We start from the raw sequence: 23,820 nt of genomic DNA, 5'->3' as shown, positions 1-23,820 counted from the left end.
ACAAATGACTCATTTATCAGTAAGTATGGGTTTTCCCTTTTGAATATGTCTTGTGAGAGATAGTGGGTAAAATGCACTGTGGGAAGTTTTGTCATTCTGTGAACATCATAGCTAATCCTTTCCCAGCCTGACTCCAGCTGTATTCCAGCCCATAGGATAGAAGTATATGTAGTCAGCATGATTAGAAACCGCAGTTTTTGGTTTATGCCTGTATTCCTCAATTTAACTTCTTAAAAATATAAGCCACCATCTTTTCAAAATCTTACACATGGTTTAGTGGAGTGAGCAGCTTAGGAGAAGAGCCATTTTCTGTAGTTGTTCTTGTTCACACACAGGAAGGTAGACATCTGCTGCTCACTAATTCCTAAGCTGCCATGACCTCCACATCTCAGATGTTTAACATTTCAAGCAGCTGGAGCAGCCAGACCCCTGTGTCTTGCTCTGGCCTTGTTTTTAAGCAAATCTATTTCTGCTCTGGCCTGAAAACTGGTATTTATTTGGCTACCAACCCTCTGCAATCAAGCAGAAGAAGTTCAACAGTTCTCTACAAAGCTGTCTTCACCTGGGCCTTGCTTTGCCTGTGAAGGACAACTTTTGTCATATAGAAGGAGACCGCTTTTCTTACTTATAAAGATCCTGGTGTGCCAAATCCATGTGGCTATCCACTGTGTACTTCTATTCCTGATTCTCATTTATAGCTGATTTTTGTCATGTGCTCTCCTCTCCACACAGACCCCAGTCTCCCCAGAGCCTGGCTCTGTCATATTTCCAGAGGCTAGCTCTCTTCTGCTCCGTCATCATCAGGGCGCTCTCTCTCTCTCTCTCTCTCTCTCTCTCTCTCTCTCTCTCTCTCTCTCTCTCTCTCCTGCTTTCAGACTGTTATGGCATGTAGTACATAGTAGCATCTATTATTTATTTTTATTCAATGCAGACTGAGTGCCAAGTCTGTGCTAAGCATGTTATATTTATTCCTTCAGTAAGTCCCAGGACCTGAGAGGGAGGGGCTTGTTAAAAGTGACATTCTCTTCTGCCTGGAAAAATGCACTGAATTTTATATCCAGACCAAATTTAATGAAAACGAAACATTTTCGTTTATAAACTGTAGTGGTAGCATTTACTACCGTGTCATCTGCTGTCACCGCCACCTGCCATGGAAGCATCTTTATCACTGATCCATGTCTCCTGTTCCTCTCCTGTGTCCCCTGGCTGCTGCTAACCAACCTTCTGCCTCCACGCATCTCTCCGTCCTGGATATCTCGCACAAATGGATCTTACCAGCTGTGACTTTTTGTGTCTAACTTTTTTCACCCAGAGGTTAGAGTGGTGAATTCCCCGTTAATTGAATTTATTCGAATATAAAAATTTTGACAGAACCAATTGTAGGAAGGATTTCATAACTTAAAATGCCCAAGTTCTAATTCAAGGAGCAAAATTAATTTTTCTGATTGATGTCTGAAGCAAGCCATACAAGCCAAAGAGATAAAAATGATTTCTAAAACTTTCCTGAATGGAACCATGCATCCTCTCAGGGCTTCTGCCTCGCACCTGGCAGGCAGTAGGCTCCCAGTGAGCATTTACTGAGTCCTGGGCAGAGTCTGCAGGCTAACAGCTTCCAGGCAGAGAAGCTGATTGGAAAGCAGCAGCTTGATTTAGAATCCTCTGCTGAGAGAGCCCAAGCTCTGAAATCCTGCCTTCCAGGCTCTCTCCAGTTCTCAGAGGGGTGTTGCATAATTACTTGACTAGCATCCAATTTAACTTTATCCATTTGAATCATAAGTATATTCCGGAGGCTTTATTTGTAGCTGGGTGGAGCGTCTAGCATGGATAATAAACCTGCCTCGAAACATGTTCCTTGGCATGCTGACCTAATACATTTAAAGGTGGTGGAAAAAAAATCAGAGGAGAGGTTAGGACCTCCTGGAAGTGACACCTTGTGTATCTACCTTGGTGAGTATCAAGAATTTCTTCTGAAGTAATGGTAAAGATGTCCCATATCCCTGCTGTGTGGGAAAGAACAGGGAATAAATAGAAGGTTGAGAATTGTAGATCCTACAGTTTTGGGCAGTCTGCCCTTATTTTGCGTGTGCTATATGTTCCTAGGTGAAGAGAAATGAAAACTGGGGACCTGGGGAGTAACAACAAGGAACAGCAATGGCTAGATTTGTATGAGGAGATAAAAGTATTGCCTGGGAGACATGTAAACTTGGTGAGGCTCTGCAAGCCGGGTCTGGGAAATTCTACTCAAAATGTGCACAGATGTTTTTATGTCTGCTTCCATATGTGGATTTATGAGCACAGCTTTCACCTCTGAGACAATGGAGGACTGGAGACCTTGGTGGGCCAGCGTGGCCTGGAGTCACTGAGATTAGGGCTTCATTCACTGTGATTCATCTCACAGTGTGTAAACTGTGAACACCACAAGCCCAAGGGTCTCAATGGTGAATGTGTAAGTTCTGAGAGTCTTCAGAGTACTTAAAACAAATGAAATCCCTCCCTAACCCTGATGTGGGAACTCTAGAATGCAGGTCCTTGTGCAGCTGTGGCCAACAAAACTTCTAGGCCAGTTAATAAGCCCCCTGAAAGGGAGAGTGTGCGTGGTCACCCTGTGAAAAGCCATCAACTAAGAGGCCTGTCTTTGAAGCTCTAGGTTCCTCTTTTCTTCTGCTTTATTGGAACATGTCTTCTTTAAGATAAACGTTTCTTATTTTTGTTCTCCCTAGATTCTGGTGTTAGAAAAACCATCATCTTTTCTCCCTCAAGCAAAATCAGGGACCACAAAGGCCTGCACATGGGCCACGACCACCACTGCAGTTCTCAGCCAGCATCTCCCTCTGGCATGTCATCTTCCTGTTGAGCCTGACAGAGTGCTCTGGACAGTCATGGAAACTGGCAGAGTCACACAAAGCATAAGATGATGCCGTTGTCCTGGCTGTGAGAGATCACTGAAGACACATTTTAAAGGGACATCTGCATCTCAGCAAAGGGGAAGAGTGCATTCAGCCTGGACAGCAGAGAGACAAGCAGGCTGCAAACACTTCGAAGCGCCTTGGAATGAGACCCCCAAGAAGCACCCTTACACCAACTGAGATTACATAGTTTCATGGAAGCAGAGAATATTTTTTGTTTGAACAGCTACCTGTGAGAGACAAGCCTCTGGAAGTCAGGACAGTACTACCAACCATGGATGGTGAGCCTGTTACCAAATGTGTTTCCAGAACGGACATGGTTATCTAGAGTGTCTTCCAGGCATAATGTTCAGGTTACCTAGTGGGAAGCTTCAGCAAATCATTATCTGATGTTTATTCCCAGGGAAATCTGTGCTCAGAAGGTCATCACAGAAGAGATGCTTAGGGAGACTTTTTTCTGCTTTTCTCAAAAACTTTTAAAAGTTTTATTATAAATTGCTTCCATTTAAAATATATGTCTAAACCCTGGCATACTGTAGGAATTCTCCTACCGTAAACCTTTTCTTTGTGTGGAAAATAGAACATCTCCAAACCGTCCTGCTTTAACGCTCCTACAAGCCTCCTAATAGAATGAGTGGCTGGGAAAAGATGTATCTGGCTACCTGCAGGCAGCTGGTCTGAGGCAATGAAGGACCTGTCTCTCCTGGACTGTGGGTTCCTTTACCTGTAGAAAAATGTAGGAGCTCTAAGGTGGAAACCAAGCCTTCACACTGCAGGTGAAAACCCTGAAGGGTTGCTCAAGGGAAAGAACGTGTAGAAGAGGCCTGCGCTTTGGGGTTAGCCAAATACGGAGCTGATTCTACAAGTCACGCGAGCACAGAAACAGTAAGGGCTCTTTAAAAGTGGAGTGGGAACAGCCATGCCAGGAGACAATCATGGGGATTAAAGAAAGCAGCTTCCGTGCCGTATTCCTGTGCCTAACATTGCAAACATTTGACTTATTTATCCACAAACCCAAAGATCTTAAAAAAAAAAAAACAACACCTTTTTCATTAATCAAATTATCTATTCATTTACTTATCCCTGTGTTCAATAAATAATGATCCAATGTTTGGTGTAAAAGCGTATTCAACATAGTTGCCCATCTCAAGTCTTTTGGCAGAAAGTTGAAACGCTATCTACACAAATACCTACACTGTCAGCATGAAGTAAATGCCCCAGGGGAGGAGACCCAGACAAGCTATTTCCGGCTTTGAGAAGGCTGTAGGTTGAAATTGGAGTTTGACTGGTAGCCTGGGTGGAGTGCCAAGAACTGGTTGTGAAAGCTTCCTTTTTGTTGAAGGGGTCATGAGGATTAAGCTGTGAGAATTGCCTTTGTTGGAGGGAAAGGTTTGATTCAGCGGGGATCGTGAGCAAACACAGAGGGCAAACACAATGGCCTGAAAAAGGTGAACAGATGGAATGGGCCGTTGGGATAAAGCATCTGAAATGGCAACACAGATTCAGACATGCCGTGTCTCAACCTTGTGTGTGGGAATGGACATGGTGAAGAGAAGAGAGGACATCTGATTGCTAATGGAGGGGCTGACGGGATCGCTAAGCAGCAGACGTGAAACTGCATATAACTGCTGCAGAAACCGTGACTGCCATGCATGAGACTAAGTTGTAGGGAAGGGGGGAAAATAAAGAAGGAAATATTCATTCATCTACCTTTAAGGTAAATATTAATATATGGCACAGGCTTTGGGATTGGATATATGATTAAGCATATTAATTATATACTTGTTCATTTTTTTATTTAAATAGAAAAATACCTAAGTTGACCATTTAAAAAAAACTCTTTTCTTTGTGAAACAATAAAGGTAAATGATTTGAATCTGTGCAGCACAAATTAGCCTGTCCAGGGTCAGGGAGCAGCAGAAGATGAAATTGAGAGTTGTTTGGGTTTGGTCACGAAAGACTTTGGGCATTCATGTCAGGGTGAAACATGACCCTGACATCATCAGTAAAATGAGATATTATGTATGGAAGAGAGGTGTGATCAGTGAAGATATATTTTAGGAAGACTAGTGTAGCACCAGAATGAAGGAGAAATTGTGTGTATATTTAAATGTGGGTCTTTGATGCAATGTATGTTGGTCACTGTAAATATAAGGGAGAAATTCTTCTGGTATTTTGTAATTGGAACTTCTCAACTTGCATGGTTCTGCACCCCTTGTCCCAGTGTTTAGAAGACTGAATCCAAAGATCAAGCTGACTTTAGATCAGCGTCGAAATGACAGAGGGAGGGAGCGACAAGGGGTATTGGTAAACACAATTTTACTGCTGGAATCCAGGATCTCAGAGTCTTATTAAATATGTGGACTAATAATTAAAAAATGTGAGAATCACAGGGAACGGAGAAAAATAATGAAGGGAATATTCATGGACCTATATGAATATTTCCACTAGTATAAATATTAAAAATCACATGCTCATTTTTAATTTCTTGGGTATAAGAGTGCAGAGGGAACAAGAGAATCTAGGCTGGGGATGACGTTGTTCGTCTCAAGGAAGTCACTTGTTTTCATGTTGCCATCAGGCAGACTGGTGATTTGGAACCTTACTGTGGGAAACTTGAACAGTATTGCCCTACTAACCTTCATTTCCTCTACTGTGACTTTTAGAACACCCTTTTTCTAACTGTTTCCGTTGGTGGGTACCTCAGAGGTCTCTGAATCTCCTAGGAAGTGCTCAAGCTTACATGGGTTCACTATGCCAAGATGCCCACACTACTCGCCCACCGTATCAGCTGAAACACTGAAGCTGGTCCAATCCTTGGACTGCAGGGTGGAGGACAGGGTGGATGCTGGGGACAGCGCTTTTTACCACAACACTCAGGAAATACCAGCTGGGTGGAAATCTCATTTTTAGGAATTCAATTTTGATCACTACAGGTGGCAAGAGGAATACAAGTCACCCGATTTTCTTCACCAATTTTTAACTGACCAAAAGCAAACATTTAAAAGTCTACATAGCCTTGGAAACACAATTTGAAGATAAATACACAGATTTGAGTCAGGATTAAGACTTGAGTAAAAATTCTCAAGAAATATTCTGTGAGACACATGAAGAATATAAATATCTCAGTTGTAAGAAAAAAGCCAAATAATACTTTGATCTCATGAAGAATCCTTGAAAATGTTGCTTTGGAAGCTAATATAATATTATTCACATACTTTAAAATATTTAAATTTATTTATGTATATATAGTCTCAAGAATTGCTCATCAACTAAAATATATTCTGTACAGTAAACTAATTAGAATTTCCAGAGAGTAGGCAGTAAGACTAGTCACTTACAAAGCAGGGTCCCTGGAATTGACAGCTAATTAAATGTGGATAGTTAATATTATCTTTGTTATTCAAAATGTATTAACAAGCCAAACTAACTGGTTAATTTACCCCACCTTTTCAAAAACAAGCCAGATTAAGAACTAATAATAAATTAAGAATAATGTAATAATTAGAGTCATCTAAAGTAGTGTTCTTAGATTAACAACAAATCAGAATTACTTAGGGAATTTATTTATGTGCAGAAGTCCTGGCCATACCCCAAAATAACTAACTTCAGATCCTTGGGTGTGGAACTCAGCATCATTGTTTAGGAGAGGTCTCACATGCATGATGATAAACCCACAGTCCAAATCAAATGCTAAGTGCAAAAATGCCAAGACATGGTTTGTCTTTTGTATCTTCCAGTCTTAATTGAAAACCAAATAAGAACATGGTATCAAGTGGTAACTATTAAAGGTCCCATAGTTCAACTGTCAATCACTTTCTTATGGTCCTGAGATTCCTGTCACTTTTACCAATGCTTTAAAAATATGGTTTCCTTTGAGCATGCCACACGCAAAAACAGGGATTATATAATTTTCATTCCTTGATACTTACCAAACAAGATAGGAAGTAAATACTAGGAAAATCATGATAAGGAAACTGCCACCGGAAACGCCATAAACCCAAATTTTTACTCGGCCATCTGTTTAAGACAGAAATAGCATACAGCTTTAGCACACAGAAGTCTACAACATTTAGGAGAGAAAGCACACAAAGAGTAACATGATGCTTGACAACCCAGAGCTGGTGATTCATTCTAGATCTGAAAGGGTTGCCTAAACTAGCCAATTACTCGATGGGAGAAGCATAATCTGCTCCATGAAATCAGGTGCCGAGAGTTTTCTCTCCTGAGCATCCCAAGAATATGGATTACCTCCTAGAGAGAACTGTAACAGCAATCAATAGAAAATATAGGCCACAAATTTGAAAGAGAGCAAGATGTCGTATAATTAAACTCGTAAATTTAAAATCAACATATAAATTATACAACATTATACCAGCTGCTGTGACTTTCTAGGTATGAGCAGTTTATATCACGCTAATCTTTAGAAAATTCGTTAGCCAAGTGTGGTGGGTCAGGCCTGCGAGCCCAGCACTGGAGGATTACCACAAATTTGAGGCCACCTTGGTCTCAAACAATGAACAAACAAAACCTATAAGAGTGTAACTGCGTTTCAGTAAAAACTATTTTTGGCCAAATCATTTCTTTTTCATCTAAATTCACAAATATCCATAGGTGTCAGCTACACATTGGTGCCTACTGTTAAATATAAAAAAAGTAATGACAACAAAGAAAGAAATAAGCTAACAATTGATCAGAAACTAAAATATAAACCCAAGTTTCCACCCCCGACATGAAGCACTAACAATCCTTGATTCATCAACTCCACTGGGGCTTTAATGAAGTTGTTTGAAGATGTTCATATGTATACACATGCCACATAAAAACACCACCATCCTCACAACATAAACAACAACAACTACTACTACTACTACAACAATTGAAAAGATAACCAACACTCTCAGACCGTTTTCTCTAACGCACATGCAAAGAGGACTAGGGAACACATTTCAGTAGCTCTCTCTTCTGAACTAGGTGAAGGAAAATAAGCAAATGGGGTTTCTGTATCACACACTGTCTCCCCAAGTCCAGGGCACATCATGTAAGAGGGGACAGAAAGACCAGAAGCCGAAAGTCAGAACGGACTTTGGAGAAACACTGTCATTTGGATAGGATGGGACCTTTTATTATTAACTCTATAGAGACACAGCAGCTGTGGCTGCCTGCACAAAGCTGACAAGAGCAAGCCAACCAGCATTTCAGTGAGGACGGGGAGGGGCACAGAGCCCCACCTCAACTGAGGGGCTATTAACAGTTAAGGGCTGCTGGGGAAGGGAGAATCAGGGTTTTTTAGGGATATAGATCCTGGTAGATTGACCACAGTACAATGGACGGACCCACAACTATGTGTATATGGGCAGTACTAGCTGGAATCTGTGGAATATTATATATATATGGTGTGTGTGCATGTGTATACATATACAAATATAAATAATATATATATAGATTATATGTATATATAATAGTGCAAATTTATGACTATATGTGTATAAAAATATCATTTTAGATTTCATACCTATCACAGTTAAATGAAACTTATTAGTCAGTAACTATCATGGTCTATTTGTGCACATTTTTATAGATGAACTGGGGTATTCAATTTTTCTTTATTTAATGTAAGTGTGTGGCTAATTAGATTTGTGAGTGGGTTGACAAAGGCACAGGGTAGCACCCCAAACAGACGGCATTTCTCAGTGAAAGACATACTCAGGGACTCATTCACCACACTGAGTTCACAGTGCACACAGCACCATCTCATGCTAGTGTGGGGGGGGATGGTCAACCACCCGATTTATTGTAAAAAGTTTTTGTTAAGAGCAGCATCACAATTATGCCAAATTATGTTGCAATTTCCCATTTTTTTCATATCTCAAACAGAGACTCATTTGAGAAATGAGGTTTAGTGAAATTGTATTTCTTTTTGTGGTCATAAAAATCTTTTAAAACGTTGAGAATGGTTGTCCTGAAACACTGATGATGAAATTCTCCTTTCTGAGTTTTTACATTGACAGGCTGAACAAGAATATTCCTGACATATTCTATGATTGAAGACAACCATAGAACCTCAGAGCTCAGACCTCGATGTGACCCAGCACTTTTATCCTCATTGGAGATGAAGGCAGTGGGTCAGAATGCTATTTGGGGTGAATTTAAAAAGTAACTTAATAAATAAATGCACATTTGTAACAGTGGTATGGGAGGCCCTTCTGTCTATGTGTTGCTTTTATTGGCTAATGGATAAATCTGTTTTGGCCAGTGGCTTAGCAGAATAGGGCAAGGTGGGAGTTCCAAGCAGATAGAGGAGGAGAGAAGGTAGAATAAGAGAGAAGCCATGGAGCCACCAGAGGAAAAAGATATGAGCTGTCATCTGGAACCTGGATGGTAGGCCACAAGACTCATGGTAAAATATAAAATAATAGAAATGGGTTAATTTAAGATATAAGAGTAAGCCAGAAATACGCTTAAGCTATTGACCAAACAACGTTGTAACTAGTATAGTTTCTGTGTGATTATTTCATGGTCTGGGCATCTGGGAATGAACAAGCTGCCACCCCCAACAAACATAACAGTATAATGACTAGACTTAAAGTTCAAACTATTTAAAAGGATGTGGGGGTGAAAATGTCCTTCACTTTTTCTCGTGGGAGCTATTCCAGATCCCAGCATCTGTGAATCTTTTCAGTTTTGATGTACATATGCAGACATCTGAGTGCACACATGCACACACATAAACATTAAAAAGTGTGTAATGGTTTACTTGATGACTCTGTTTCTCATTAGTCTCTATAGGTTGGTGATAGTCCTAGGTCACAGAAGCAGGTTTAGCTCATTTCAGGTCATCTATGAGACACTTAAGGTCATGCTCAACCTCCTTAGCGATCAGGAAAATGCAAATCAAAACAACTTTGAGAGACCAACTTACACCTGTCAGAATGGCTAAAATCAAAAACACCAATGATAGCCTTTGCTGGAGAGGTTGTGGAGGAAGGGGTACACTCATCCATTGCTGGTGGGAATGCAAACTTGTGTAACCACTTTGGAAAGCAGTGTGGCGATTTCTGAGGAAATTCGGGATCAACCTACCCCAAGATCCAGTAATACCACTCTTGGGAGTATACCCAAGAGATGCCCCATCATACTACAAAAGCATCTGTTCAACTATGTTCATAGCAGCATTGTTTGTAATAGCCAGAACCTGGAAACAACCTAGATGCCCTTCAATGGAAGAATGGATGAAGAGAGTGTGAAATACATACATATTAGAGTGTTACTCAGCGGTAAAAAACAATGACATCTTGAATTTTGCAAGCAAATGGATGGAAATAGAAAACACTATCCTGAGTGAGGTAACCCAGACCCAAAAAGATGAACATGGGATGTACTCATTCATAATTGGTTTCTAGCCATAAATAAAGGACATTGAGCCTATAGTTCACAAGCCTAGAGAAGCCAAATAACAAGGTGAACCCAAAGAAAAACATATAGTCATCCTCCTGGATATGAGAAGTAGACAAGATTATAGGGCAATACCTGGGAACTTGGGGGTGAGGTGGGATGGGGATAAGGGGAAATGGGGTGAGAAAAGTAAGAAGGGGAGGATGGGGGAGCTTGGGGGAATGGGATGGTTGGGATAAAGGAAGGGTAGATATGGGAGCAGGGAAGTATATATCCTAATTAAGGGAGCCATCATAGGGTTGGCAAGAGACTTGACTCTAGAGGGGCTCGCAGGTGTCCAGGGAGATGTCCCCAGATAGTACCTTGGGCAACGGAGGAGAGGGAACCTGAAATGACCCTATCCTATAGCCATACTGATGAATATCTTGCATATCACCTTAGAACCTTCATCTGGTGATGGATGGAGATAGAGACAGAGACCCACATTGGAGCACCAGACTGAGCTCCCAAGGTCCAAATGAGAGCAGAAGGAGGGAGAACATGAGCAAGGAAGTCAGGACCACGAATGGTGTACCCACCCACTGTGACAGTGGGGCTGATCTATTGGGAGCTCACCAAGGCCAGCTGGACTGGGACTGAATAAGCATGGGATAAAACCGGCCTCTCTGAACATGGCGGACAATGAAGGCTGATGAGAAGCCAAGGACAATGGTACTAGGTTTCAATCCTACTGCATGAACTGGCTTTGTGGGAGCCTAGCTTGTTTGGATGCTCACCTCCCTGGACTTGGATGGAGGGGGGAGGACCTTGGACTTACCACAGGGCAGGGAATCCAGACTGCTCTTCAGACTGGAGAGGGAGGGGGAATAGAGTGGGGGGAGGGGGAGAGGTGTGGAGGGAGGGGGAGAGGAGTGGGAAGAGGGTGAGGGAAATGGGAGGCGGGGAGGAGGCAGAATTTTTTTCAACAAATAAATAAATAAATAAAAAGAATAAAAAAAGAAAAAAAAAGAAAAAAAAACAAAACAAAATGCCCTGACCCACAGCAATACCATATAGCACTTTCCCCTATCCTGATTCTATAGGTAAAGGAACTGAGGCAGAGGAGTTATGAGGTCATACTTGTTGAAAGCAGGTGGCTTAAGCCATGGGGTCTGAAAAGTTTGCTTGTCTTAGAAACTGGGTCTCCTTATCATTTCCCCAGTGTCTCTAACCCACAGTAGGTCTGTGGGTATTTCCTGTGAGTTTCTGTTCTTCAATTCCAATTTCCCCTTTAATTTCATTTAAATGCACAAATCCAGTTATAGAAGCAGAAACAATTTACAATTAGAAGACATTTTCCCAAGATACTACTTCGTGTCTTAACTCTCACTACCTCTTAGACTGTGCTTGGCAGGCTAATAAGCATCCACGAGAGCACTTTATGCTTACATGGGCGTGTGCACTGCAAAACACTCAAATCTGAGAAACCTTGAGCTACACCACTGCTTTGTCCTTCCTTCCTTCCTTCCTTCCTTCCTTCCTTCCTTCCTTCCTTCCTTCCTTCCTTTCTTCCTTCCTTCCTTCCCCTCCCTCCTCCCTCCCTCCTTCTCTCCCTCACTTCTTCTTTTCCTCCCTCCGTTCTCTCCATAGTGAGAGATGGCCACAGTGAGTTCACTGGGAAAAAAATTTGCATCCCTTATTCACAGTGGACACACACCTGGGTCAAGAGGTTGAAGAGACCATCCTTTAAAAATGTCATGTATTTTGGAGTTCACAGGTCTGTTTTTTCCAGGAAGGTTTTTCACATCAGCTTTTTTGTCCTCAGAGCCAGGGACCTTCATGCAGTAATCCAGGAAACCACTCGATCTCATTATCTCTGTGTATCCCTTTTCACAGCCACAGACTCCACCCTACAGCACAGAAAATACATTTGTGGTTACACAGGAGTTGTGCAAGTGAATCAAGAAGAATTCAAACACCAGTGAAATCCCCTAATCTTTGCCTTTGATATGTCCTGGAAAGGTGGAGGCTTCAGCAATTGGTTGACCAATGGGATAGAAATCAAATGTGTAATTCAACTTTCCTGGATCCCAATATCAGCACTAAATCACTTGTGAGGCTTTTCTAATGTGCTTATAATTTGGACACTTTCCAAACAGGATGTCATAGTTACCGTAGTGCTTTGAGAATAAGGTGTATTGATATGCTGTTTCTTCTCGGAATGTTTATGGCATTTCATCACATCTTCATCTTCAGCTACCCCCCACCGGTTTCAGACGCCTGCCCACAAGTTCCTGTTTTCCTCTCTTACTGCAAAGGAAAGCCACATGTGTGTGCATGTGTTTTATTTGAATTAGGTGATGCTGAGTGCTGTCAGCTGTCATTATCCCAGATGCTAGATGTCTTTATCGCCTTGAACCGTTGGTGCTTGACTGGTCGTGACTGCCTGTCTGCTCCTAGGAGGGAGGTCCAGGTGGAGGAAGGACACGCTACTGAAATCACATTTAAAGACAAGATTCCCCCAATTACTCTTCATTGTAGTAACTGCAGTGCTACATGATAGCACATCCCTGCTTGACATTATGATGGTGCATCCTTTATATTCGCTTTTGCAGTTTCTGGTCGCTATCATGTGTAATGAGGGTCTCTGACAGGCCGACTGTGATGAGCAATGATAGGCAAGGGTTCCTATCTGTCTCAGGAAGTGACTCGGAAAATAATTTCTCATAGTCCAACAGACACCAGAAAATCAGAGAGAAGGAAAAGGGTGTGGTTGTCAGTCTCTATGGCTGCCATTATGGCTCCGTATGTACAATTCACCTCCTGGTGTTTTCTGAACCGATCTCCGCCTCTTTGGCCATTTAAGACAATCTTCATCCAGCAGCTAGTCTTGCTGGCATCATCAGTTGTTGACTAAATTTGATTTTAAGGAGCAATAGCCACTGAAGCTGAATAAATCACCTTGATGCCCTACGGAAGGACAGATGGCAGCCAGAGGAGCAAGTGCGGGAACCAACTGCCCACAGTTTGGTGCACAACAAAGCTATAATAACGCCACGTCCTTTCAATAATGGACATTATCACATGGCGGAATTATTGAGACATATTTACAAGATGAATCTCTATTGTTAGTCTGAGAGAAGAGCTGTATCCAGTTAGTCGTATGTGACAAGGGTTTAAGGGAGAGTTATTTATGTTTTATTAACATGAATATTCATAAGGTTGGGTAATGACAACTTATACTATCCAGACATTGTCAGCTAAAATGAATTTATTTCTTCCCCCTTTTGGTTCTATTTTCTGCAATCCTACCCACGTCTATACTGTGGTAAAGAATTAACCCAGCTTGAAGTAGGAGAGTCATAAAATATGACTGAGTGCCTAACTTACTTTCATTGAATTACTTTTCAGGATACACACACTGCAAGAAGAAACCTGCCCCTTTAAGATAGGTAACACGGCTGTAAAATACTATGTATGCATTGCAACTAGTTAGAGCCACTAATTACAGTATAGTGAACATTTGACATCAGTTCTCAAGCAGAAGTATATGGAAGGGATGGGGGAGAAAACAAAAACCCTGCATGAAAGAAAGGCAAATTGCACATACATGCTCACCACACACACACACACACACACACACACACACACACACACACACACACACACACACCACACATACACACATTTTCAGCTGTGGTCATATGTATATTTAACCTATTTTCAGCAAACTAAACCTTTACTCAGCCGGTAACCATTGAAATGTAACAAATTTTACAAAATACTTTTTATTAAACATGAACAGCCTGCACAAATTTCAAATCAGCTCAGTTGCATGAAAGGCTAGAAATAGAATGCATCCATTAACTAAAATAGCTATTGGTAGATGGAGCATAAATTAGACAGTTTAAGGGCAGATTTCTTAAACTGCAGTCTTGGCGATAGTTGTTATCCCTCCATACACCTCTAGATGGCGGTATAAGCATGCAAAATGACTGCCTCTCTGAAGCAGACGCGCACACCACACTACATAGAAATAACACTGAAATTATAATGCCTGTAGGAGAACCGAGCATGTGACTCACCTGTGTGCAGTATGAGAAAGGTTTTCTGCAAGCTGGCGTGCATTGCCGAACAGCAGCAGGGCGTGCCTGAGGGGAGCAGCCGCCTGCAAAGGAAAGATCACTGTTATTTGCAGATTTATCTGTGATAACCATATTTAAAAGTTTGCTTTCCCTTTTCTACTGAGGGCATAGTTATTATTGTTAGCATCATTATTATTTTATCAAGGATTAAATGTATATGTCAACCATATGCTACAACTAGCTTATTAATCACTCTTGAGATGTGTCTAAGATGAGACGTTTTAGAATTTTTCCATGTTCATTGGTATCAAGACTCTATCGTGTGTCTATAATTGAGGGCAAAGCCTGTGCACCCGGATCCGTACAAGAATCGATGAAATCTCTATTTAGGTTCAAGAGCAGCAAACGCAGCTGCTTAGAGACTTATTCCGTGTAGATATTTCTCTAGTTCCTGGGTGAGGCAGCTAGGCACTAACTAGGCTGATTCAAAAAGCCATGCAAAAGAATGCCACTGTTGCCCCATGGGTCACATTGCTAAGCACTGTGGCAAGGATTTCTATATGGACCAGGCCTAACGTACATACAGTCACCTGGGACCTCCCCGTCAACATGTGTGTAGAAGCAAATGCATGAAGTCTAGGATGGACTGTCTGATGCTCAACTCAGTACCTGCAGTTATGTGATCACTTATGCAGGGTTATCTAAGTACTGGGGTTAAAGGAGGGTGTGGGGTGTGGCTAAAACCAGGTGCCGCACTGGTTTAGCCTTCCTTGAGTCAAGGTGGTAATAGACACGAAATAGTTTGGAGATAACTAGATTGAGAAGTTGATGCACTTAAGGGTGGTGTTTAAACTCTATTCCTATGACGTCAGCTGGATTTACAGGCTGTGGTCTTTGCAGTGTGGTAATTGTCAACCAATTACACATTATGGGGTGGCAGCCAGCAAAAGGGTTTCAGGCTCAAGGCTATGGAGAAAAAGTCAGGCTTAGACATTTTCTGGGCATGAAGCATCCAAATTACCACTATTGTTCATTAAAAAAAAACACCAAAGTTAAAAATGAAACAAAACCAAACCTACTGGAATCCACAGGTAGCACGGGGAGTTGAAACTGGTCATGTGGATGTCTGTGGTGATGGCCACACAACACCTCTTTATTTCTTCATTATGTCTGGGGACAGGGCATCCAGTCTTCAAACTGATGGCCTCGGGGATGGATTACTACAAGTCATACCCATGACAGGGCATGATTTTTAAGCTTTAAGAAGGAAGTTAGGCTCTAGACGTATTTATCAGCTGATGCCAACGGCCCTAGCCCTCTTGTCTGATGGCCTCATGCCATGCACTGAGAAGGTTCACTGTGCCAGCAAGTGCCTGTGCCTGTGGAGTAGGGGGCCTTCTTTTGGCTCCTGGGTAGGCATGCTTATAGAGTACTTAGTTTTATCAGCTTGCAAAATGGGAAAGTAGCTCAGAATAAACTGCTGTATGGATTAATAACAATAATGTAAAGGCATATACACAGGATAAAGGAGGGGCTTTGATTCTCTTGCTGCTGCTTACCTCTTCCAGCCTTGCATAAGCTGTTTGTCAGTTGCAATGCTAAAGTAAAATCAATGTCGATTTAATTTGCTTTGACAAGAAGACATCAAAAAACCTTTAAAATTATCGAGAAAACCATTTGTACGATCAAATTGTACCCTCTTTTAAGAATAAGGAATCTTTCCTTCAGACTCTTTTCAGGCATTAAGTAATTGCCCTAACCAGGGAAACATTCAAAAATCAGCCTGCCGTGGGTAAACACCAGCATCCACAGCATCTTTCTTTTTTTCTTTGCATCATTAAGGCCAAAACATTTCAATTTGAAAATTGTATGTTTATCAGCTCTGCTAATTTGTGCTGCAGAGGAGAATGGGGTGGAGCCTGTGGGCAGGGGCCTGGTGCTGAGTGGGCTCCTCTTGGTGATCACAGAGATGGCACATGCTCCTACCCTTTAGAAATGACCATCTTAAACTAAAACGCCTCTGCCTCAGATTTACCTGCGATCATGAATTTAGGACTATTTTGCTGTGGTTCTGGTTACTTGGTTTATGTGTTTTAAGAGTCTTCGCATAGAATTGTTGATTTCAAAAACGTGAGTGAGGTCTAATGAAAACCTTCCAAGAAGACCATCTAAGCCACCTGCTCTTCAACCTTACTTCAATTTTTAAGTGAATTCCTCAACCGAAGCACACCAAGGGGCCTTCCTGAAGGCTCTGTGTAGACCTAAGGAAGGAATACCTGTGACGTTAAGGCCATCGGAGCGCTGGCACCACACGGTCCGTTCATTATTGTTCCAAAGACTCGCTTTCCAGGTGTAGTGATAGCATTTGCCACCTGCAAGTGAACATGGAAACAGTGAGCGCATCACACCTCTCTCACCAACACAAGCCGCTTCAAAGCATCCAAGCTGAAGTATGGAAAAATGACCTCATTACCTGTGCAAGGTCGTGTTTCTAGGACCTGCTGGGGGCAGCTGTCTTGATTCTCAAAAGACTGGATTATGAATGTCCTTGACCTGGATTGGCGGCCCATGGTCTCCAAGCTTCTCCCTTCGATGCAGGTTAACTCACACTTGCTCCACTCTGACCACTGGGTTATGTGGCAGTCTCCTGGATAGTCACATGTTGCAGGGCAGGGGACACAAAGCAGGCACTGACATCAGAGACACGGGGCATAGAAGGGGGTGTGCGGTGGAGGTGCAAGGACATGGAGGCTCCAAATAGTGACGGATTTCCAGTCTGAAAGTACTATTATTGGAGAAATAATTTGTGGCTCACTCTAGCTTAGAAAGGAGTGCAAAGATTAGATTGTCATAACACTGCTTCAAGTCATAGTTGTCACGACTCCAGGATACAGGGGGGGCAGCAAGAGGGAAGGTGGGAAGGATTTGGGAGGAGCTGGGAGAGGGAAAACTGCAACCAGAATATACTGTATAAAAAAACTCCAAGGATCAACATAACATTGTAAAATGGATGTGCATAGAAACCAGGGAAAAATGACAAATAAGTCATTTTGCCTGAAGAGTATTTACTTAAGTGCCCTATGCAGAGGCTTATTTACTCATAAATGAAAACATATGGAGTAGACACAGGGCACAGAACTTAAATATAAATATTTACATGTGAATGATGTACACTTAAATATATATGTGCGCATGTAACATGTAAATGTACATGTGTATGCACATACCATATTGTAAGGAAATATTTCAAAACCTTAAAATATTCAACGCAAGTTATTGCATTGTTAGTATTAAAGTAATCATTTTATGTTTATGTGATGATCTTCATGTCTACACAGAACCTGAGTTTTTACAATGAACTGACTAGCTTCTTGCCTCACTCCTGCCATGCAATTTGGAGATATTGCTTGATCCACCTGTTACCTATATGCTGGGTCCATTGCTCTTTGAGGTCAGTGAGATGAGGTGAGATGCTAGCTTAGTTTTGTTTCTGAAGCCAGTACTGTTTTTACCTTATTCTATATCTTTTAAAACGTGACCATGCTCATAATTCAAATGCATTAAATCAAATAAATAATTTAATATTGATAGGATAGAGCTTTTCGAGGAAAAAATGTAAATAAAAAATAAACAAGATCACCATGCAGGGCGTTGCTCATTAGGGCGACTGCACACCTGGGCAAGGCACGGAGCACAGCTGCTTCAGGACTCCTTCCTGGAAGGGTACTTCTCCACACAGGGCGTCCTCCACATGGACAGCAGTGTGGGATATTGAGCCGTTGTGGACTACACAGGAAAAGCTGCGTACCTGCACGCCTTCCCCACAGTCTCCGCCCTGAGAGAAGAAAGGATGCTCTCAGAATTAACCAGATCAAATCTCAGAGCTTGGGTCCCCAAGGAAAGCCCAAAGACACATAGCAACTTCTTCCCTTTGGAATTCACTCTCAATGGTAGATAATCTCCGAGCTTCTGGGGTTGACGGGGAAGGTGACACAGAAACACAGACACAAGTTTCACTTTTTATGTCCCCACAGTAAGGTCATTCGGGGATGTGGACAGAATTGACAAAATGGGAAAAACTGCACAATTTGTCTCCAGGTATGTGAGAACCTTGTCTGATCCATAACCCCTTCCCAGAGAACATGCCCAGTCCCGGAGTATGAATTTCTCTTTTATTCCTCCTCATTTCTTTCTTTGCAGAATTCGGGCCTTTCTCACATAGATCAGGTTGGGATTCAACTAAGACTCTGAATTTTCCCTGTTGCTGTATTGGAGAAATTGTTCCAATTTGGCTACTGTACTAATATGCTTTGAGAATGCTTCACTCTAGTGTCACTCAGGAAGCTGGGCAATGAGGGAAATCTATCCAGTGCCTCATCAACGCAGAAATGAAGAGTTAAAAGCCATGGTGGGCACTGCGCTCAACCATCTGCTAATGGAAATTTTCCTACTTGAAGGTTTCGGCAGTGACTCATGAGATGGGTATCTTCACCAGGACTTTAATTAGGTGTTTGTATTAAAAAAAAAAAAAGAAGTTCTTTGGAGATTTGGAAGACTTCAGCTGACAGCTACATTTCTTCTCATATACCTAGGAAGCAAAGCTGGAGGCAAAGCTTTGATGTTAAGGAGGTGCTGAGTCTGGATGCCAGTGGGGAGGATCAAGCAGGACTGAAGGGAAAGAGGAGGGAAAGCAAACCCAGGGTGATGCATTACACACTGGACTCAGTGCCACAAACAACCGCGAACACGTCTTGGTTGCTCATAACATCTTCTAGATGTGCCATCCCATGCCTCAGTGCTATTCATAAAAGATGAAGGACGGGGCGGGGGAGGCATTTATAATGCCGGAAACCCTCTCAATCCTATTCTTATTGATAAACACCCATTATGGTATCAATTTTCCTATATAACCAAGTATAACCAAGTTGAATTTGTTTCAACTAAGTCCAAAAAGTGGTAGAGAGCTAGTGGTTACTCTGTGTCTGTCTGGAGAGAGAGAGAGAGAGAGAGAGAGAGAGAGAGAGAGAGAGAGAGAGAGAGAAATACAGAGAGATTGAGAGATTGAGAGTATCTCTTCATTTATGACAGTCTGACAACCCTCTACACAGAAACCTGGGCTTCACCTCTTTCTTGGTCTTTCCTGTCTACAGAGGATAGATGGATACTTCACTTTCTGGATCTTGGAGATGATGCAGCTGTTGCAGATACAGGAGTGCAAAGAGACAAAAGTGTCAGTTAAAGTAGTGAAGATACTGACCCCGGGCATGGAGTAGGTGTTTTGTCCACTCACAAGCCAGCTGGCACTAGCCAAGTATGAGGTACAAGCTTCTGGGCATCGAGGGAGCTCATGGGTGGCTGCTGGAGAAGCAAGATGATACAGACTACCAGCTTGAAGGCTCTCTACATGCAGGACAAGACTGAAGACATTCAGTAGTGAAGTTTCAGTCAGCTATGGTTAACTGTGATCTAAAAAGCATCAAATGGGAAATTCCAGAAACAAGCAACTTAGGTGGTTAAGTGATGCCATTCTGAAGAACATGATGGGATGTCTCCACTCCTTATCTCACACAGGATCTTTCAAGAGTATTTTTTGAGTGTATATTGTACTACTTGTTCTAATTCATTATAGTTACTATTATTTCAGTGCATCCAAGTTAGAAATAAACTTTATTAAAAACTTAATTATAGCTATTGCTGTATGAGAAAAGTATGCTAAATATTAGGTTCAATATTATCTGATTTCATGCATCCTCTGGAGACCTTGGAATTTATCTGTCATTCAAGATAAGACTCCTCCCCCCCCCCAAAAAAAAAACAAGACAGCGAAAAGAAGTCAACTGGCAAAAAAAAAAAAAATGAAATGTTAAGTTTGGGTGAATCAAAATTTCAAATCCAAAGTGAATCCAAAGTGTACAGCATCTGAGGCAGTACACAATCTGGAATACCACACACTTTCTTAGAAAAAAAACTTAAGAGAAATTGCAGTTGGTTGATTTAGCATAGTCTCTCATAAAGAAGGCTACTTTAAAAAAAATGTCTTCCTTATGCTGAGTAATTTATAAATGGTGGGTATGCACTCCTCAGGTGAGTCTGAGATGTTCAACACTACAGTGCCAGTATAAACTCCTTACAGATAGGACTCCTGCATGTCCGGGGGGCCAAGGGCAGATGCCTCAGGCCTTCTGTCACGAGGGTAGACCCTTCCAAGCACCTCCTACTGATGTCATTCTTCCCTTGCATAGTGGCCAGTCTTCAGTGTAAGAGTTAAGAAGAGCCCAAACACACCATGGCAAAGGTGGGATCACTTCATGACTATCATTTATTCATGAAAATTACCATAATTTTAGCCCTAATGCATTTTTTGGAGAGAAGAAGTTTAAAATCAATCCAAAGTATAGCATTCAAAACAAATGTTCTGGTAAAAAAAAAAGTCACTGTCTAAAATGAAGAATAACAATAACAAACTGAATTTCCTTTTCGGTGGGGAGTGCTTCTTCCCAACTTAACATCTGGATGATGGCTTTGCTGACTTTGCTAGGTGCAGTTTGGCTGATGAGTATGAGGACTTTGTATACTCAGAGACAAGTCTAAAGATGCCACAGCGGATATAGGCTTTGAAAGTCCTGATACCTCCGACGGACGGGATGAATGGAGGAGAGTTTCTTTTTGACAGTCCATCAGGCAGCTTGTGTAGCTGTGCGGAACACGAGCCTGCGCTGGGGATCATCTTAAAAACCAAGACAAACAGTAGTAGGCTTCCACTGTGTATCCTGGGATCAGCCCACATTCACCCCTAATCTGTTATACTCTTAAGAACAGCGCCAACGTGAAGGGAAATCAGCATCAGACTGACAATTCCACTCATGAATCAAGCACTTCCTTGTACAGAATTTATGCACTATGGTCTGAAGGCAGACCCCAGCTCCTTAGAGCAAGATGGTAAACAGGGAGCATTCCCTCACCCACCCTCACAGCCCTGATCTTCAGTGGGGTTTTATTTACACTGAATTTTCACTTCGACCAGATGTGAACAGACAGATGACACTAATAAACATAACTATAGTTTCAATCAAATTTTTAGTACCAAATACAATTCATTGAGCTCTTAATTTCTTTGATACTGTGCTAAGCATTTCAGATACTGAGACAAGTAAAGGTTTGACTGCTTAGAGCTGTTAGGTTGTTTCTGAATTCATCAATCAGCACGAGTCCACAAACAACAATAACAACAAAAAGGATTACTGAACAAATGTACTGCATAATTTTGTTCCTCTGAGACTTATAAAGACACATGGGCATTTAATTTCTGCAGTATTACAAAGCTGCTCAACACAGCCATCTTGACAGGGGCACTGAACATCTTTATAAGAATACTCTGAAGATTTCTTGATGTATAATCAAAGTTAATCGTTACCTAATTAAAATAAGCTTCTGAATATGAACTGAAGGATAAACTACTTAAAGACAAAAATAAAATGAATGCACCTTTTTCTTAAGCCAGAAACTCGCAAGAATAAGCAGTTGAAGACCAAGCACACATTCAGTATCTGGAACAGACAGTCAAGTCACCAGGCATTTATGTTTCAGGCCAATAAAAAGTAATTATTAAGGAAAGGGTTGCAACCTTGGCTCATGTAAGAAGGCTAGAATATAGCTTCTATCCTCTTTTCATCGCCTGCCCATAAGCAAGGCATTGTCAATGCCAAAAGTTAACTTTTAAGACACACGATCCAAAGCAAGCTGTGCATTTCCAGAGTCAGGGTTTTGCTTAATTAAAAAAATTCTTTGATATTCCCAGCAAACAAAGGCAAAAAAAGCATAGAATTCTTGAGGATGCCAAAGAGATCGGCAGTTCTGTGACCCAGCTTGTTATAATCAGTGCCTAATGAATGACTGTTTACTCTCCTGGCAGTGTAACTCTGTGTGAAACAAACTCACTTGCTTGCCTTTTTCCATGTTCTCTATTGTGTTAAAAATAGCATGTGCCCAGAACCTAGTGCTGTGTAATTTATTCCATCACTATATTTGATGAGACAAGTATTTTGCACATACCGAGAAGCTTTCTCTAAGTGTCATTGCATGACTTACCTCCAGTTTACATGCAGACCAGTTGCCAAGGACCCAGCTATAGCAGGGCATCACTGGGCAGGGCTTCTGCTGGGTGAGCTCTGTGGGGCATTGCCGTCCTTCTCCTTGGGTGGGCATAATGATAAATCGATTCCGGCTCATTCGACCTAAAGTAATGAGGGAGGTGTCAGTTATTGGTTAACATTTGGCTCAGAAATGGAGGGAAGAATTGTGGCCTTGTATGTGTAAATCTACATTCTACGACATTGAACTCTGTCCTGCCCACCTCACTTTCCGGTTTCTGCCATTTTGATTTAGATTTTGAGAGAGACATAAACTATCTCAAAATTGATGTTTTAAATGATCTGAAATTATCCCCATCTTTTACACTAGTCTGAACTTTGCATCTCTGTCAAACAGGTTGATTTTATAAATCCTATAATGCCAATTTCCTCAACAAATGTTTATTTATTGAGCTTTATTGTGATCAAGGCTTCTTGCATTGCATTAGCTATAGGGATAAAATTGTCACATATACCCTCTGCCTCCAACAAGGGTACAAATATTAAACACAAATAGAGAAAGTTGCATATTTCGGTCCAAAATAATGAGGTCCAAATGCCACATAAGCAGTTACTCTAAGACATTCCACAGGATGGTCACACCCTGAGCTCCTTACAGTTTTCCCAAGTTAATTCAATAAGACCAATTTTCCTAGAGATTGTAGGCCCATTCTTCCTTCACTGAGCACAAGAAAAAAAATGTAGGTTGACTTATGTGGAGAAACCAATGATACTTAAAAAAAACATATATTCCAAAAGAGGTACTCCATGCCACAGTCAGAGGAAAGGGTGGGTTATGTGTGGCAGAGGAAATGACGTCTCCTCGCAACACAGAAGCACTTCCAAGATAAGCTCAAAAGAGCAGCAGATGGAGTGAGCCAAGATCTTCACTTGAATCCTCCCATCTTTTCATGGCCCCTTCATTCCTGGTTTTTCTTACTGATGACTATGGGACACATTTAGTTTAATTATTGCTATAAGATTTATCTTATTTATGACTATGACATAATTTCTCTGTTACAAAGGGAATCATGTTAGTGTATTGGACACATACTGAAGAAAGTCAGAGTTCTATGGGAGTAAGCACTGATGCCCCATGCCAGAAGGAATCAGAGAGGATTTTCTTGAAATGTTGTACTTGAAACGGAAGAGTGCTACGCAGATGTGGAATGAGGAGAGTGCTGTGCACAGGGTTGCAAGAGACATCTCCAGCTGCAGGATAGAAGAGACATCTCCAGCTGCAGGGTAGAAGAGACGTCTCCAGCTGCAGGATAGAAGAGACGTCTCCAGCTGCAGGGTAGAAGAGACGTCTCCAGCTGCAGGATA

General features: G+C 41.6%; 1 protein-coding gene across 2 annotated transcripts in view; it reads right to left on the bottom strand.

Annotated features, from left to right (window-relative positions):
* Thsd7b (thrombospondin type 1 domain containing 7B) overlaps positions 1–23,820 on the bottom strand; it is an 877,985-nt gene that overhangs the window by 1,273 nt on the left and 852,892 nt on the right. For both annotated transcript variants that reach the window (XM_026779900.1, XM_005348232.3), the window contains 7 exons: positions 22,454–22,599; positions 18,041–18,200; positions 16,839–17,012; positions 16,642–16,737; positions 14,366–14,448; positions 11,998–12,190; positions 6,839–6,926 (listed from right to left, as the gene is read on the bottom strand). In XM_026779900.1, the coding sequence (XP_026635701.1) occupies positions 6,839–6,926; positions 11,998–12,190; positions 14,366–14,448; positions 16,642–16,737; positions 16,839–17,012; positions 18,041–18,200; positions 22,454–22,599 (940 nt within the window). The remainder of the gene's footprint in view (positions 1–6,838; positions 6,927–11,997; positions 12,191–14,365; positions 14,449–16,641; positions 16,738–16,838; positions 17,013–18,040; positions 18,201–22,453; positions 22,600–23,820) is intronic.

This window comes from Microtus ochrogaster, chromosome 6 (assembly GCF_000317375.1).
Source record: "Microtus ochrogaster isolate Prairie Vole_2 chromosome 6, MicOch1.0, whole genome shotgun sequence".
Taxonomy (NCBI): Eukaryota; Metazoa; Chordata; class Mammalia; order Rodentia; family Cricetidae; genus Microtus; species Microtus ochrogaster.
The sequence above is the reverse complement of the archived record's forward strand: the minus strand, read 5'-3'. Positions and strand labels throughout refer to the sequence as shown.